At 43.9% G+C, this 18,476-nt stretch overlaps 1 protein-coding gene across 1 annotated transcript in view; it reads left to right on the plus strand.

Moving 5' to 3' along the window:
• The window catches only part of RFX8 (regulatory factor X8), a 67,063-nt gene that overhangs the window by 29,178 nt on the left and 19,409 nt on the right, over window positions 1–18,476 (plus strand). The window contains exons 2-5 of the mRNA XM_042805839.1: window positions 11,094–11,155; window positions 12,630–12,716; window positions 16,756–16,818; window positions 18,356–18,419. Of these exons, the coding sequence (XP_042661773.1) occupies window positions 11,094–11,155; window positions 12,630–12,716; window positions 16,756–16,818; window positions 18,356–18,419 (276 nt within the window). The remainder of the gene's footprint in view (window positions 1–11,093; window positions 11,156–12,629; window positions 12,717–16,755; window positions 16,819–18,355; window positions 18,420–18,476) is intronic.

Genomic DNA, 18,476 nt, shown 5'->3' on the forward strand with positions numbered 1-18,476 from the left:
AAGAGTCATTCTCAGAGGAGATTAACTGTTAACTGCACTGTCATTTAATTATGTCACACTTATTATGCTGAAGCTTTCAACAAACACTTTCAATAAAATTATTGCTTAATCTAGCTAGTTAAGTGAAACACTTTTACCTGTCATTTTAAATAATAAAAAAAAAGCATCTCTTTTCACAGTAAAGTCTGTATTTATTCTAGTGGAGGAGGGGGATGTTTTCTCTCTTTTCAAAACTTTTGTAGCTGGACTTTACCTTGAGCATATATCAAAGCTGCCCTTAATGCCATTCCTTCCTTCAAAACTAATTGATTCACTGTGTAAACATTCCTGATGCACAAATACAGTCAAGGGTCGTTTGCATGTGGCCTGCAAATCAGGCACAGGAGCTAATGTCAGAGCTGCTGTTTGATCCCCCAGCCTCTGAGATACTTTAAGCTTTTCTGCATGACTCAGCACCACTTTTATTGTAAAGAAAAAAATATTTTGTTTCTGTTCAAATTACTGTAACATGCAAAACCAGTATCACTATTTCAAAGTCTATAGCACAGCCATTGATAATAGATTGTTAAACAGAAAGCTAACTCCAGTATACATCCAGGATGTAGAAAACAAAACAAAAAGCACAAAAAGAATGAGTGGGGGAAGCACAGTAAAATACTACTGAGACTTGGAGGAGCAAATACAGCATCTTCTGCCAAGCAGAAATGAAGCAGTTGCTTTCTCCTGCGAGCATTACCTCAGCCACTTCTGGACAGATAGGCTTTTATCCATATCTCCATCTTCATGAGTCACCATATAAATACTTTGGCTGCCTTGAGTGGGTCTAAAGAGGGAGAAATATAAAGAGTGGGTGTCATCAGCACATGGTGGAAACCACGGACCTCAGCTCCAAAGTCACCCTCGTGGGGGCACTGGGTACACGTGGCGCACGAGGGGCGACCGGCGGGGCCCTGCGGGAAGCGCTCACACCAGTGTCCCTCGGGACGAGGGGGACAGAGCTGCTGACAGGCCCTGCTGCCAGCCATGGCAGGGCCAAAAGCAGTCAGAGAACACTGAGACACCTGGAAATGCTGTCATGGCCCCCTCATTCTTCATCCTAGTCAAAAGGAGATCAGTAGCCAACACTGCCCTGGGCAACATCTAGGATTAATGTTGTACCAACAGAGAATTAAGTGTTTCAGTGAAGGTGTGGAAGAGATTTCCACCCAGTCTCCCTGCCAGACACTCCAAAACCAGGTGATTTGAGATGGTGTAAGGACTGGAGTGATTGTCAGTGATTGCCCCTCAGCTCAAGTCACCAGACCCTAAACTTTTCTAATGGCTCACATATTTCAAGAGATCTTAATCATGCAATGATTGCGTTGTTTGAATCAGTTTATTCCAGTCCCGACACATCCCAATTTACATACTATTTTGTGTTCCCAGCTCTGTCATTAATGTTTAATGCCTTAATTTAGCCATCAATCCCCACTCAGCAAAGCGATTCAGCTAAGTACACATTTAAAGTTAAGCGCATTCTTAAAGGCTTTGCTGAAATGAAGCGTCCTACACACATGCTGGCATGCTTTGTTGAACTGGGTTTTCATGAGTGAAAGAGTTCACTTGCCATAGGCACTTAGGAGAGGAGCCTTCCTCTTCCTCATGTGCGTTCACGTTGAAGTGTGTGGCTTGTGAAGGACACAGTTTTCTATAATGTCAAAGCATTATGTTAAAGGAGAAGGTGGTTGCAGTCCTGTGTTGGTTTTGCTGCTGCTCCAAATGTCATGACATGAACAGATATAATCTTTTGTATTTTCTGAATTCTGTCAAGTAATTTATTTTAAACCAAACTTTGAAAGACAGCTGTGACTCTGAAGATCTCTGTTCACAGTAAACTGATCAGATCAAGGTAACGCCTGACCATTGGCATTATTCAGATCTCAGAGGAAGGAAAAATCAGTAAAGCTTTGCACAGATGTAATTTCATTCCTAGTAGGTCAACTAGTGGATATAAAAAAAAAACCACCAAACCAAAAAAAATGTACTGATCGATTTCTCAAAGCAGGATATTTACCTTTGTCCACCAGGACTCTTACTTCAACACTGACCAAATTCTTTTAACTTCTCATATTGAAAATCTGATAGTGTGTTTCTCATATTGAAAATTTGATAGCGTGTTTCTCCAGGGCCTTGGTTTGGCAGGTGGCAGGGAGGTATTTGGTTTTTCATTTTTACCCTTCAACCTCTTTTACCTATTTCTTTCTACAGGAGGATAAATTAAATAAATACCATAGAGGCCTTTTTGACTCTAGAGGAACACACAATTTATTACAGTCATGTATTTTCATTGCTGCTGGTAGTGGTGGAAGCAATAGTGGATTCACTTGCCTTCATGACTGTTTTATACATACTTTAGTTCAAGTGCTTAAAAATCTTATAAAGCACTTATTTTAAATATTTAAAGTATTTGAGAGATGTTAGCACTTTACTGTTCCTTTACAAGACAGCTGTCACTAGCAAGAGCTCTTACACGGTCTGTTGACTTCACAAGATATCCAAATCTTCTTTTGAATACGGCACGGGGCTGTGGGGAGCCAGTAATCTGAAGAGGCAATTTTGTGCTAGAGACATTCATTGTAACATTTTGGAGATGTCTGTTACCTCAAAGTTTGATTTAAATTTGCCCTGGTTATGGGTGAAAGAGGGGAGGAGCTTCTTTAGCACACCTTTTACTGCAGTTCAATCATACTCCTGATTTTACGTGAAAATTTTGTTCAAACAAAGTGCATGTTCATTAAATACTCTTTCATTTTACACAAGGAGGATGTCCATGACAGCAATAAAGAGCTCGGCAACTTTCAGCTTATGCAAGAATAAAGACTTACTACAGCTTGACCTAATGTACATCCACCCAGTCCTCTCCGACTGGATTAAATCAAAGAAGCAGATTTCAGGTTTTCAATCAAATTCTACTAGCAGGCTGGTATTTTAAATCAGAATACCTCCTCCCCCCACACACACATCTTCAAAAGTATTAAATTTATTTGAAAGGTTAAAGAAACGTTTTCTGAAAAAGTGGAAAAACCCTAATCAAATAATAGTAGTGTCAAGATTTGAACAGCACACGGATCTGTCTATCTCGTTACTGTGATGTGGAAATTGGTCAAGAGAGATTCTGTGACCTACTTTATATCTCTCAAACTACAGACAGTAACTGGACAGTTTCTATGTGCAGCATTTGCTTCCTCTCACCAAAACTCTTCTGAGTATCAGGTGTTATCCGGGGTCTTACTGATCTGTGTGACTCCCCTTGCTCAGTCTGTCACCACAGAAATAGTCCATTTGATAATGTTTCCGTTTCAGGTAAGTTGTAGATGTTTGGGTTTTTTTCCTGCTAAGGCATCTTTGGGCCTAGGGAGCTTCACAAAGTTTGTAGAGTTTCAGATAGTCCCAAAAAGTCAGTTTTTTGTCGTGAACCTTGAGAACTACAACCAGGACTGAGAAGCATGTGCAAACATGTAAGGAAGCCAGTTGTTGGAAACTGGAGATGAGGCTTCCTCTTCCTTGGGTACATTAAGTGGAAGGCACTGCTATGACTGCGGTGTGGACAGGCACACCTGAATCAGCAGCATCGACTCCAAAACCCACCTCAAGAAGCTCTACTGAGTCCTTCATGGCAAACCCGCACCAGTCTTATGGTTGCTGCAGTATCACTGCTGCTGGTTCTTACAACAGCTAGTTTAAAGGAATTTGAGAAAGCTTTCACTCTACAGTATTTGCAGGAGTATTTGCTGTGTAAGCTGAATGTCCCACAGAGAAGATCAGTAGACTGTGGAGATACGAAATGACCAAGAACTGTAACTACTGAGGGAAGCTTCCACAACAGGTTATTAAGTACAATTATTCATGTCAGATTGTACCGGTTACAGTGCGTACACTAACCTGTGCTTTGGGCAGACATCGCTTTCAAAGCTTTGGTTCAGGGGCCTGTGAGTGAACAGCACCTTCCCATGGGGTTCTCAACACAGCGTGAGGCTTTAGATTAAAAGCAACATGTATTATACATGACATCTGTGTGCGCTGCTCCTCCAAAGCAAGCTACATCGAGAGAAAACCCGCAACCTTCCACCATAAATTCCCCTTTCCCTGTCCCTTGTGCCCCCCACCTCTAATGCTGCCGTCTACTGACACGTTGGCTTTGGTCATCTTGTCATAACAAAGCCAGCACGCCGGCCTGTGTCATACGTGGGTTTTCAGCAGCTAATTAACATGAGGCAGCCACGGGAGTTTCTGAGAAGCTGAGCTCTGATGTAACCCAATGCCATCCACGAGAAGCTTTTAGACGCTCCAGCCATACATAATTTATTTTCGCCAGTCACATGGCAGCAAAGCTCATTTTGCATAATGGATACTTGCAGTGGAAAAGCGCTCGCAGGGTTTCAGTGGAGCAGACAGCCCTTTCATCTATCTGTATCAAAGAGAAATTAAACAATTACAGCATTCTTGTAGAAAACTCCGAAAATAATGTTTTAAAGGCGTGCAAAACCTATCCGGGCTGCGGTCGGGCGCCTCCCGCTTCGGGGACCTCCCCCCTCCCGCACCTGCGGTTCCTGCCCCACTCCCGCTCGGCCGCGGAGGGCCGGGCGGCGGGGGGAGCCTGCGCGGCGGCCGGCCCCGGCGCTCAGCTTCGCGCCCACGCGTGAGCGGGCGCGCAGGATCCGCCGCCGCCCAGGGTGGCGGGTGGCGGCGAGAAGCGGGTGGCGGCAGGGCCCCGACGGGGGGGGGGGGGGGGGGGGGGGGTTGGACGCGCCGCCGCCCCGCGACCGGGCACCGGCGTCGCGCGGCCCCCCCGCCGGCCGGTAGCCAACGGCCCGGCGCGGCGCGGCCCCGCCCGGGATGGCCGAGGGCAGCCCCACCTCCCTCCTGCACCTCCCCATCCTCCGCTGGTGCGTGCTGCCCCTTCCCCGGGGGCCGAGCCGAGGCCGAGGGAGCGGGGGGGGGGGGGAGGCGTCCCCGCCACACCGCCGGGGGGGCTCGCAGGACCGGCCGGGTGGGCTTGCGACAGCGGGAGGGCGGGACCCCCGCTGGCCGCGGGTCGGTAGGACGGACAGTCTGGTTTGCCGGGAAGGCCCCGGCCGTCACGGCGGGGAGTAACGGGCGCCGTGGAGTTGGGCTGGGAGCCCGTCTCCCGCCACACGTCCTCCGTGGCGCGGGGGGGGGCTTGGCGTCGGGGGGAAGCGGGGTTTTGTCTCGGCGTGCCTCCTGGGTGGGACGTGGCCGCTGGGCTGCTGGCGCGGTGCCGTGGGCGACCGCGAGGCCCCGCAGCCGGGGGCCTGCTGGCATTCGGGGGGGGGATGCCGAGGGATCGGCGTTCCCCGAGGTTGTGTCTCCTTGAGGAGAAGGTAATGGTCAAAGAACTTGCTGTGGTGGGGTAAGGTTGTCACCGTCGTTTCTTTGCGGTTTGCGAAGAGCATCACCTGCCACGTGGCAGCCGGAGAGAACCGGCGGTTACTTTCCCTTCCCTCCACCAGCACAGATGAGTCCAGCCGGTAAACTGCGCTGAACCTGTGCGTGAAACTGTAGCAACGCATGCAAGAGAACTTTTAACTTGACAGCAAGTAATCTCATTTCTTTTCATCCCCCCTCTCAGTAATACCTGAGCAGCGGGAGTTAGTCCACGCTTTTGCCATGATACGGATGCCAGTAGTCCCATTTTAAAAGGACTGAAGGAAGAGGTGCATCCAAGGTCATCCAACAAAGCTTTTGAGACACTGCAGAAAGCTGAATCACAAACAATCCTTGAAAAGGAAGAACGGATTACTTTTTCATCACAACAACCTACTGAATCTTTCATGTTTTGAAAATTTTTAAATATTTAGCTTCATTTTACAGTTGGTGCATTGACAATAGCAAAACAGATTTTGGTCCAGAAATGGTTTAACAGCAGATTTGCAGACCTGCAAAATGGTCTGGCTGCCAAAGGCTCAGATCTAACAGATGGAAAACCCCCAAAACCTGGAGTCCATGGGAGGTCCTAAAACCAATCAGATAACAAACCCCCCAGAAAGTGTGAATAGGAAGTAGGAGATAAATGGTGATAAACGCTTTTTTATTTAGCATCCGTTTTCCTCCCTTACCATTCTTTCCTTTGGATTTTGTTTAAAAGTTTTGTTTCAATGCATGCCATAAACACTCAGGTTTTGAGAACCTTGCATAGCCAAGAGGATGAACACTGTGCTCTTTTCTGTGTGGATTTTTTTCCCTGATAGACAGTATTTTTGTACTATGTGTCAACACTAAGAATATGTTTGACTTGTCATTTGAAAAAGGCTGGCAGTTTAACAGATGATAAATTCACTAATTGAAATTCCCATCTATCTTGTCACTAAATAGTTAAACGCTGAGGCAAAACTATTGGCAGAAACCAGCTACTGAAGCATGAATTAATTTTTGCTGCACTTCCAATGACTCTTGTGGTGTTATATTAAGGATGAATTTGGACTTAGGTTTAATCTCCTCTGGGACTGCTCAATTACGAAGGGCTTTGAGATGGTTGCTCTAGAAGAAACAAGCATTTCTGCCTGCTGGGAGGCAGAGCTCAGTCAGGACCCTTATCTAGAATAAATTTCATTTACCTTTCAGCCCCACGACAGGAAATACCCCATTAGCACATCAGATCCCCTATCTTTGGTGCGGGTTCCTGCTCCGGTCTTGCCGCGAAGCCTTTGCAGTTGGGTGGTGGGGCTGGAGGTGCTGAGGAGCTGGCCGGGAGCCCAGCACGGCTCAGCCCCGGCGCTTGGCAGCCTCCGGGGCTGGTGGGGGAGATGATGGGCTCCGAGGAGGAAAAAGCGAGGCATTTCAGGGCCTTTTGCTAGCGAGAGGGAAACCTGGGGGAGGCAGTCAGCCTTCTTCCCTGGAGGAGGGGGAGGAGGCACGAATAAAAGGTGTGGTAGACGTTGTCGGGCTGCACAGAAATCATCTCCTTGCTCAGTCTGTTCTTAGCAAGCCAGTTTGCTGAAGACCTTATCCACTATCTACAGCCAGTACAGTTAACAGAGAAAGATAAACACCGGGTCGCCTGAAATCAGGCTACTAATAAAAGAAAGGATGCTGATTTAAAATCCAGCCGGCTTATCTCACCTGGTGGTTATGAAAAGTCTGCTTTCCCAACCAACTCGATTATCGGTAAAGGCACAGTGGGTAACTGGCACTGTGCTGCACTAGCATTCAGCTGATGATAAATTAATTAAAGATGCATAAATCATTTGGTTTAACGGAAGCAGAGTCAGAGTAAGAAAACACTGTTGTATGATCAATGTGTCATGCTTTGAAAATTAATCTCTTGCTTCTTTGCACCAGCTTTGCTCCTGTATTTCTACTGCAGGAGGCTATTATCTTCTGGCATCAAAACCATTGGCATTATCTCATAATTAAAGTTTTTTTTTTGTTTTTTGTTTTTTTTTTTTTTTCTAATTAAAGTAATACCTTAAGTTCATAAGTAACTAAGTTTACATCTTCCTCACCTTATTCACACAAGTAGTTGCATTTACTTAACTATGGCCATTCTGATAACGAGGGTGAGCAAGGGATTTGGACAAAGGCTGAATATTTAAACACCTAAACCAGCTTCAGTACTGTCATTTCTGTTACATAATAACTGTAAATGAAAATTCTGTTCTCTTACTTAACTTGTGCTAAAATCAGTGTCATTGTATGTGAACAAAATTTGGTCCTTCGTAGTTTGTGCACTCTCCGTCCCAAAACTTCATATTGGACATTTTAGATGGAAAAATTCTCATCATATTACCTTTGGTGTATTGGAGAACTCTATAATTAGAAGATCAAAGTTACATCCTATTAGAGAGATGCTAATATTTTATGTATTGGTGTTGATGCTATAATAATATTACTAAGTTGTATTTTTTTATTAACATTGCGAATCTAGTTAATTTGTTAGCAGAGTCTCCCATGACCTCTCTTACACTCTGAAAACTGGGAAAGTGGAACTTAAAAAGTTAAAAACAAGCATAGAAAATACATATATATACACATACATAAGATGTATGTTTTTTTTTCCCAGAGTACAGATTAACATAAAAGTAGTAGCTCTTCTTTCTTTTTGATTCTATGCTTCTATAAGATCAGAGTAACTATTACAGAGTACACTGTAGATCTGGTGAGATATTACAATCACAAGCTAACAATTCTTTCTTCTAATTCTGACATAAACCAATTGATGTTTTTGTTTTAAAGGATAGCTGATAATTTCTATTTGTGCGAAGGATGCACTGTACCCCGTTGGCTACTATATGAATTGTATATGGAAAGCTGCAGTCCAAATTTCAAGTATCAAGTAAATTCAGCCACCTTTGGAAAGGTACAGAGTAGATAGGATATATAAGATAAGAAACAAAGAAACCTTAACAGAAAATCTGATGATCTGATTAAATAACAGAGAAGAATGAATATGTAATGTATTATGGTTATGTCTTTTCTAATGTATTTCTGGTAAGCCCTCTTGTAGACATTGTTATACTTGAGAAAAGAGTATTCTTTGTGGTGGACTTTATTTTCTTCAGGGAACTGGTGTACGTTATACTAGCAAAGATTTCTCTTGCTGATATATTTTAGAAAGCTTTACCAGGGTAAAAAGCACAAGGTTAATAAACTTGTCCAGAGAAACTGACTGTCCTGTCCTTAAAAGACCCCTGTGGATGTTACATAATTTTGTATTTTCCTTTTTAAATATACTTACGGAGAATTTTCTCCAAACACACAATGAAAAAGTTTTGAAAGAATCATCCAAGCAAAACAAATGCAGATGTAAAACCCAATCTACTTCAAACAGTTCCACTTTTTTAATACACGGAGGTTGATACAACCCACCGAGCAATTACCACTTAGAAATGCCAATTGCAACAAACACTCATAGATGTTCAACTTTAACAAATTAAGTAAGATAGAATGCCTCGTGATTATCTGTTGCTCGAGACTTTTTGCTCAAAATTTCTCGTTTTTACTGCTAATAGTATTCTATTAGTGCCCACGGTAGGAGCTACTAAGTGCTTTTTTAACATAAAACCGAAAGAATTTAAGTAAAAATTGTATCTGAAATCAATTTAATTTGTGCCAATAACCTCATTTTATGAATCATTTATCTCAATTCACTTGAATCTAATTTTTTTTACCGGGTAAGTTAAATCACGCTTACTTAAAATTAAGATCTGAGTGAGTGATCCAGTGTGATTTATTACGATAGCCTAATGGATCATCACCCATCAGCCAAGCCCATGGGTAGAATTTGCCTGGCTCAGGGTAGATGTCTGCTGTGAAGCCAGTCACCTTAAAATGTCTTGGTAGTCAATGGAGAGAAATAAGAATTTACATATTATTCCTCTCACCCTAAATGGGGTCATCTCAGGCAGCTCAGATGAAACGTGCCTTGGAACTGCCTGTTATTCTCCATTGACTACAGAGCCTGCAGCAACGAGCTTAGACATCTCTACCTTGTGACCACATAGGTAAGATTAATCCCATCCTGTCTGTACACTTTCAGGTGCCCCAGCATGATTGAGGTGCAACCTGTAAGCTAAGCCTTTCTGTGGTTTAAACTAAGGCATTTTACTTTTAAGTTGGGACAAGCATGGATGAAGCATGAGTCTGGTCACGCAGAAGAGCTTAGCTGATGAGCCATAGCTGCTATAGGTTGGTGCTTGCAACAGTTTGCTCACAGCCTTAACTGACCCAGTGCCTTGCAATGCGAGTTAACACCTCCCAAGTGAGCAAGCGGGGGTGCAGCTCCACGGTGGCTTGAAATGACCTGTCCTTCTGCAGCAGGAGGTGGGACTGGGCAGCAAGAGGCTGGGGAGGGCAGGAGCTGCAGCAACCCTGGTTTAAACTAAAGGTGCACATGTAATTGGTTACCACAGACTAGCTAATGGGCTGAGCTATTGATAATTCATCACGCTGTAGGAGCCAGACTGCATTACATGCATGTAGACTGTAAGGACTTTTGCAGTCAAGCCCCGTGTGAATCAAACTGTGATGATTTAACACACTACTAATCTCATCTGCCTTATACCTCTGCCAAAATACACCACCCTCTCTGTAGGAAGAGGCAGTGGGAAGAAGTATGTGTCTCATGGCACCGAATCCCCAGTTTCATAGGCTGTCCTTTTTAGGAGAATGAGTTTATGCTAAAACAGCAGTTTAAGAAAGGGAGCAGCTGGGGTGGGTACATGCAGAAACGTGCAAAGAGCAGGACCACTCTAACAGCGTTAAAATTGGAGGTGCACGTTCATGTGAGTTGGGGAAAGTTGTTCTTTAGCAGGCCCTTGGACCAGCAAAGTGCACTCTGCACGGAGTCCGAGCTTTGCACTGCTGAGCGGAGGCTCCTCTCACTCCTCACCAACGTTGAGTACTCGATCCTCTGTTCCTGCAATGTAGGGAATGTTAGCTCCAGCTGTCCCGGGTTAGTCTCTGTCTTCACAGAACAGCTCATGCAGAATAATCATAGTGAAGTGGATTATTACTCTGACAGTATCTTATTACTTTGTGGGGCCTAACCTTAACAGATGCTGTGTGACCTCACTTTGCATTTACCACCATGGTGGTCAAAGGTTGTTTTGCAGCTTGATGCTTCAGGTCCTTTTAAAATAGATAAGCCAGGCCCTATCCTGAAAGTACACCTTGCAAGAGTGAGTGGGTAGGTGAGGTCCCTTCTGTAAGTCCTACTCAAATGAGTAAGGCTCGCAGGACTGGCAGAGTACTGGAGAATCATGGCACCTCCGAGTTCCCCGAGCTGATATACCCCACCTGGCTGTGGGTGGTCTCCTGGTTTGTGCACTGACCGTGTTTCAATGCAAGGTAAAACAGACTAGTCTAAAAAAATTCCTACCTGAGGAAGGTAATCCCTGAAATTACTTAACTTTTGATCTGCAAAAGCCTGACTGAGTTCAGTTCAACAGTTACCATTTGAGAGGTAAGAACAGGTATTAGCCTGCAAATGATGGAAAGCAAAAGAAGTGATTAAGTAGAATAAAATGTAGCCGATATGTTTTCGCATTTTAGAATTAATTTGCCAAGCATCTCTAATTTTCTGTTTGTTTTTTCAGCTTATTCGATTAGTTTTTCCAGGTCTGGGGACAAGAAGGCTGGGCACAAGAGGGAGTACCAGGTATTGGTTTTGCTTCCTTTGTTTAAATAAGTTATTTATAACTGCTCTAATACAATTTTTAAATGGCTGGATGTTCAGCTCCAGCACTGTGATACAGCAGCTGAATTGTTGATTGAAAGATCCAGTAATTGTGATTCGTGATGTTACCAACTACATTAAAATAGAGTTAATTCCATGAAAATTACCACATCAGAGCTGTTTTGGTAGGGCATAAATTCCAGATCAGATTGGTTTTTAAAAAATTAGTGCTGCAATATGTACTGGCTATTGTACTGTACAGCATGGCTTGCATGAAGCACCTGCCAGACATCACAACCTTACTCAGAGCACTTGAGACACCAGGTCAGGAAAGCCCGGCTCTGGGATGCGTGGGGGTGGCAGCCGTGACTAACGTCTGTGTTGTGCTTTTCATCCTTGCACATAACTGTGGAGTGACCCAACATGTACTGGTGGTCAGTGGAAATATCGTGAACAGTTGAAAACCATTTAAATCAGACCACCTCAGATTCTCCTCCTACATGTCCTTTCTTTTCCCTTCCCTCTCTTCTTCTAGAGCACAGAGTTCGATAGTCTTTCATTGATTCAATGTCCAAACTTATAATCACACTCTGAATAAAGAGGCTGGAAAAAGGGATGTTTTAAGGGCATTGAGACACAGTAATTTTACAAGCATTTTGAGCAGCTGTCAAGTACTGGCTTTGAGACTGACATGCCCTTACTCGCTCTGCGACTTTTCTCCACTAGTCTGGACTTGCCTGATCCAGTGAGATCCTTTATTTTGGGAGTGCCTCGCTGCAGACACTCCCAGGCTTCTCCTCATAGCTGGCAGGATTTGGGACTGTGGGTGACAGTCCCCAGCCTCCCTCTCCCCATCAGCAGAAGGTTACCAGCTGCTGGTGGCCTCAAACCCCTTCAGGGGCAGCTCCCCTGGCTCCCCAGGGACCCAGCCTGGGCAAAGCCAGCGGGTAGCACCTGGCTAGCGGGGGCCGTGACTCTGCCACTCCCCCAGGCCGGGATAACCCGTGGAGAAGGTCTGGCAGGTTTCTTGGGTTTTAGCTTGCCACGACCACTGATGGGCCAGCCAGTCTCTAAGATACCACGAATGGCTGTGGAACAACTGCACTAAGTTCTTCAACTTCCGTGGAGGGTCTGGGGTCCTCTGCCAGCTGAGGCTCTGCTCCCTGACTTCTCTAGGTGCCTTGTACAAACCTGTTGCGCCCCACTCACTGGCTTAAGGTTTTTCGTGTAGAAGGAGGTATCATTCCAGGGAAGAAACTGTTAAAAAGAGTTTGTACAGTTATCTTCTGCTGGGGAAAAGAAATTTTCAACAGAATTTTAAAAACAAATGCTTTTTTCACTTTGTCTTTTCTTCTTTAAATAAAATGATCATCTGCCTTCGAAGGAGGAATATGAATTATTTGCTGATTTGTTGAAAATCATGGTTGTCAGTTCATCTTTTTCTTCAATTTTCTAGATATCATTATGACGGAATAGCTATCAAGAAGAACTCTTCCTTTTATGCACGTTATTGCTCCCTTTTGTGTGAAAAAAATTATCACAGGTTTGTTTTTTAAAATGTTTTAATCATAAAATGTCACGACAGTCTATATGTTGTCTGTACATAAAAGTCTGTAAATCATCTGTTGAACATTGACAACAGGATTAGATTATTATTATTATTATTATTATTATTATTATTATTGTTATACTACACACAGTAGAAGTACTGTGCCATTAAGTGCTGCACCCTAATAGAGAAGCTCCATTTTGAAAATGTGCCCTGCCTAACCGGACTTCCTTGATTTGGACATTTTAGCCATGTAGATGTTAAAGCAGGAACTCATGCCAAATGTAAAATATATACCAAGACTCTAATATGTATTATATATTAATATGTAATATATTAATACATTGAGACTCTAAATGGGAGCTCAAGTAAACACATTGAAATTGCTTCATGACATTGTAGCACTTTCCTTATTAAACAGTAGGCTGAAGAGACATGTATTAAAGTATGAATGTCTGCACTGTTTTGAAGAGCCCTACATGTTATCTGAGTTTTTTCACTACTTGAAACAATGAGGCATAGTACTTTCAAAACACTTCCCTCACTTTGTTTTAAAGTGTCAGGTTTTAAAATCACTTCTTGTAAGGGAACAACAATGAGAAAATTTATAAGACAAGTATAAATTGATTGAAAAAATTAAAAGTCCAAAAATAATTTATGAATATAAGACACTTTGGCAGTCTAAAGCTTAGACATGAGCATGGTCCAGTTGTGGGCAGGCGAGGAAAAGTTCTCATGGTTAAGCTCATGCTTGAGATAAACCACAGGCTTGCATTTCTCTCCAGAAAACAGGATGGGAAGTGCTGCCATTCCATAACAGTTTTACACTCCTTTTAAATGTACAGGAGAAGAAAAGTAGGTGCAGCCTATGCCTTGGATGATGAAGACCAGGCTTGTATCCTCACTCTTTTACAGACTTGTACACTATTTTATTGTGTATATGGATAAATCCTGTACTTTGTTTTGCATTCTTTAATATGGAGGTATAGCATTTTTTCTATGGCATGAATGTTAGAGGGATACAAGTCAGCCTATTAAGCACCCAGATATTATGGTGGTGATGAAACTGTTTCAGTGTCTGTGGTATTTTATATTATAGTGATTTAATTGAGTGCATGCTCTGCAAGAGCATGGAAAAAGTATACCCAGAGGTTTGTTGCCTTTCTCCATGGGTTTTATAGCAGAGTAATGTTGCAGAAGTCCATAGAGTGACAATGGTAAAGAATGAGACAGGGCAGAGGATCAGGTTCTACAGATGATCAAGTGGCAGTCAGTTGTGAGACCAGACAAATTATTCATAGGCAACTTGAGGCTTGTTTCCCATGAGACCCTTACTGGAGCGATATCCCTCACTACCCATGCACCCAGTATAACTAGAACAGGCCTAAGGTATGACATCCATGACGAGGAAGGTCTTGGCCACCGGTCAAGGAACATTGCAGGTCGCTGGCTGAGACTCTGCTGGTCTTTCTCCTTCAGGGAAGGAAAGGGGTTTCCCTGCGGTATCACTTGAAAACAGCTGGGCATTGTAGGAGAGCTTCTAGTTCTGGTGGTAGAAGAGATGAGAGAACAGAACAATTTGAATTGTTGCTCTTTTTCCTCTCAGCGTAGAAATATGAGGAAAAATTACAAAAAGTAGGAAGAACCAAAGAAGCGATGTTGGCTCAGTCTGGGCCAGGTGCACACACAAGGGCTTCGGCCACTGCTGGGAGCTAGGAGCACCACACATGCCAGCATAGCTGGTGTCCTCAGCCCTCCTCATGGAAATGAGCCGTGTTCTCCAGTGAGCTGGGGAACACTCTGTTGCCCACGCTCAACTGCAGGGGAGCCGCTGCACGGGCTGCAGGCCTCCCTCTCCTCCTCCACCAGCTGCCAGAGGTGCCTGCTCCAACACTTGCTCCTAAAAAACTATATTCAATTTGGTCAAACCAAGGAGAAGGAGGTGTATTCCAAGGAAAGGACTGACACCAACCAGCCATCTAGTGATCTTGGTATAGTTTATTAGGATAACTTTCCAGATTAAAAAAAAAAAAATAATCAGAATATAAAGATCATATTCAGACAAAGATCATTTTTCTAGTTGCAATAGAAGAGCCTCTTAAGTACAAAATTATCTTGTTTGATGCTTCCTTCAGTTAAGTTATAAGAAGTCACTAAGCCGTTGTGTGAAGCCAGACAGCTGAAATTAGAACAGCTTCCACTCTAAATGCAGCCACACATCCCTGTCCCAAGCCAACATGCAGACCCACAACACCTGGGCAGCCGGGTGCCACAGCTACTTTTTAGTGTCTGATAGAGGACAACAGGAAAAAATGGAGAGAACACAGTAAAAAAGTACAAAACATACCCAGAGAAGCATGAGTAGCACGACTTCGAAAGAAATAATTAGGTCACATGCAAAATAAGCAGCAGCTTCAACCAGATAAGTGAGTTTGTTTCCATCTGTAGTGAGTTTTGTACATTCTTTGCAAATAAATAGGAACATATCAAGGAAATACCTTATTTTTACTGTCCTCTCAGTAGGGTTCAGTATATTTGAAATCAGAACTAATTTTTCACGACCCAGTGAAGTTGATAAAACCATCAATTGCAAGTTCTAGATTTTTTTTTTTTTATTTAGAAAAAGAGCAGTGAAAACTTGTGAAAACTTGAAGACTTTTCTACCTGCAAGAACAAATTTTGTTCTCGCAGAGGTAATCATATAATTGTAGCAGGGGTATTTGACCCATAACTTCTCAGTTTTTGAGAGTGTGTTGGTGTGGAAATTTCCAAACTATTGTGAAGGAGATTTTTAATATACCATTTCAGTGCAGTCCAAATGCTGGCCTGTGGGCCAAGCCCCGCTAATGGGATACACTGCTCTGGCTTGTTGCCATTTCCCTCTGGCAGAGACAGGGGATGTCTGTCTGAGCAGTGAACATGTCCCAGATAACTATTCCTCCCTCCCATGCCTGAATGGAGTCCAACATGCAGATGCTTTTTCTGTTGCACCCACCTGAGGAGAAGGTGGAACTGGGAGCCCAGCTGAGAGCCCAAGGCATCCACCCAGCCTGTGGGTTGGTGAAGAAAAAGATGGTTTTAAAACTATGATCCACTCTCTCTAATTACTGAAAAGAATATTTCTTGACCATATTGAGATAGTTGGCAATTGACATGGTGCTGGTAGTGAGGAATTAGGCTTGTGAAGGATCTGGCAGGTTGGCAGCTGTGCTTGTTGGTGTCATAGAAATGGCAGTAAGATTATAATGGTTTGTCTTTGACTACAGAGAAGGCATTTGCCTTTTGATATTCAGCAGGGACTCAGATGTATCCGTTGGCTGGGTTGGAACATGTTCACACGAGGAGTCATGAGGATGCTCTTATATGGCACCTGGGAGTCGGTTTGCTTAGAAATCTTGGATTTTTTTGAAGATATATGTGCCACAGCTCTAATGATAACGTTATGGATGTAATGTAAATAAACACAACTGTAATCAATGAGGTCTCCAAATGTGTTACAGAGACTTAAGGGAATATGTTACTTAGTGATTTGTGTTACAATAGGGTGCCCTCTAGGAATGGGAGCTTTGAGGACGAGCTCTCACTAAAATGGTACTTGCTCTGGCTCTGAGTACAGCAGTGTTAAAAAATGCTAGTGAATTTAGGTTTTGTAAGAGTTACTTTATGATTCCAGTAACAGGGAAGGTTTGGGATTCTGACTTTCTAGTGAAGCAAACACATGATTTTTTTAATAAAAAAACCTGATCTGATTCTAGCAAATTAGCTTTTTTAATCTCAGTGTAATCTGACAGTCAGCAGTATGCACATTCACAACCCCCCCTCCTTTCGTTTTTCCTTTGTCCTTCCCAATCGCCTCCTCTGTTAGTCTTTTTGTCATCCCCACCATTGCATTTCCCATTTTAGCTCTACTTCCCACCTCATAGCATCATCCAAACTCTGCAAGAGATACAGTGAAACTCCTTGTGATTTTGCTGTCACCCGTTTCCCCCTTCTCCCACCCACGTCCTCTTTTGTGTGTCCCATCTTTACCCAGGCACCGCTCTCCGGGGGAAGCGAGCAGCTCTGCCTGGCAGCTGAGCACCTCCGTGGGCACTGGGTGAGTCCGACCCCCCTTTGCTATCAGTGGGAGCACATAGATGGTAGCTGTCCGTAGGTATTTGCACGTCACCGAGCTCCCGGCTGGCTGCTGGGGCGCAGGAGGACCCACGCGTCACCCCTTCCCGCACCTCGCCGTCCCCACGGTGGGGGGAGCGGGGAGCCAGCCTGCCGCGGGAGCCAGCCCGCTGGAGGAGAGCGATGCTGATACACGTTGCCATAGTAGCAGCAGCAGAAGATGCAGCTGGCCGCCTTCTCGGGGAGAGCAGGAGCTGGAAAATACTCATTAATTTTGTTTCACAGGCGTTAGAAACCCGCAGAAAGGACCCATTTGAATGAAGCGTTACGAAACATGACTACTTACATATTCTTCCCTTTGTCCAGTCATCAACTCTAAAATGTCTGGGAGAAAAAGTCAATAGCATTACCAAACATACCCAACGTGAATGTTGTGCCCTGTCTTGGGCAGCCAGTTTGGCTGTTTCGCAGCAGCACCGCCTTCATGGCCGAGAGCAGTGGCAGAGGGAAAGGTAATTTTTCAGGTGTCAGGGGCCAGTCCTATGGGCAGTAGAGAAGCGAGAGGAGACATTTTAAGTGGTTGGCGTTTCCAAGCAGAGAAGCTGTTACATTTCACCCTCTGTCCCCTCAGGACGTATGGTGGTACCCCGGTTTATAATACATCACAGCAGTGAGACCCAGCAGCCAGGATCTGATTAGATAGCCTGAGTGTTGGCAGTCACCAGTGGAAGCACACTTTTTCTACAAAGTCCCTGCTTGTCACCCTTCAAAAACAGCCAAGTCCAAAAGGACCCTGGAGTTTGAAATGTCTTTGCAGACAGCGAGCAGGTGTCAGCAGCAGATGGGGGCTTGACTGGAGGAACCCAGCTCTCACAGCATGTCCCTTTTACTAGCAGCACTGCCTCTCCCTGCTGTAGGATTAGCCTCAGCAAAACAGGCAGGGAGATGGGTAGGAGATGGTAAAGCAAGAAAGCAGCCTATCTTGCCTACATCCCTGGCTGAGTGGTCAAGCCTTTGCAGGTCCAAGTGAATCCTGACCATGTGGAACACCACGGCAGGTTTGCAAAGTAGATGTGGGAAAGTCAAAACCAAAATGCCATCTAAACGGATACAGAGAGCAGAAAATGTAATTACTGTGAAAGCAAAGCACAAGGATCATCATGTTTTCATTATTTGCATGTTTATAATTAATGCTATCATTCCAAATGAACTGTGACTACAAAAACAAACCCACAATTTTGTTGCAAGAAGTTGGAAGACATTGCATGGTTAAATGGATAATACCTTGCCATCTTCATAACGAATGGTTCAGTTTTACCATAAAATTAAGAAATTGGTCTTCAGACTCATTAGAAAATCATGGGGCTGCTGAATGACAGGAAAGAGAGCGAGGTTTCTTTCCCAAACACAATGCTCCAACCTAGTGCAATTTATCTGGTTTGAGCTCATTTTCTTACTAAATACAGAATAAATTGGTGGGCTTTTTAAAGGTTTTTTTTCTGTTGTATATTTTACCACAGTGGAAACGCTTGCAGTTCTGGAGATGCAGCTGGTTACGAGAGCGATAGCCAAAAAAAAAGAACAGTGAGTTTCAGATACATTAGACTTATAACAAAATGTCTGTCTGTGTGTTTAATTAGA

The sequence above is a fragment of the Tyto alba genome, unplaced genomic scaffold (assembly GCF_018691265.1).
Source record: "Tyto alba isolate M040663 unplaced genomic scaffold, T.alba_DEE_v4.0 Super-Scaffold_45, whole genome shotgun sequence".
Classification (NCBI taxonomy): Eukaryota; Metazoa; Chordata; class Aves; order Strigiformes; family Tytonidae; genus Tyto; species Tyto alba.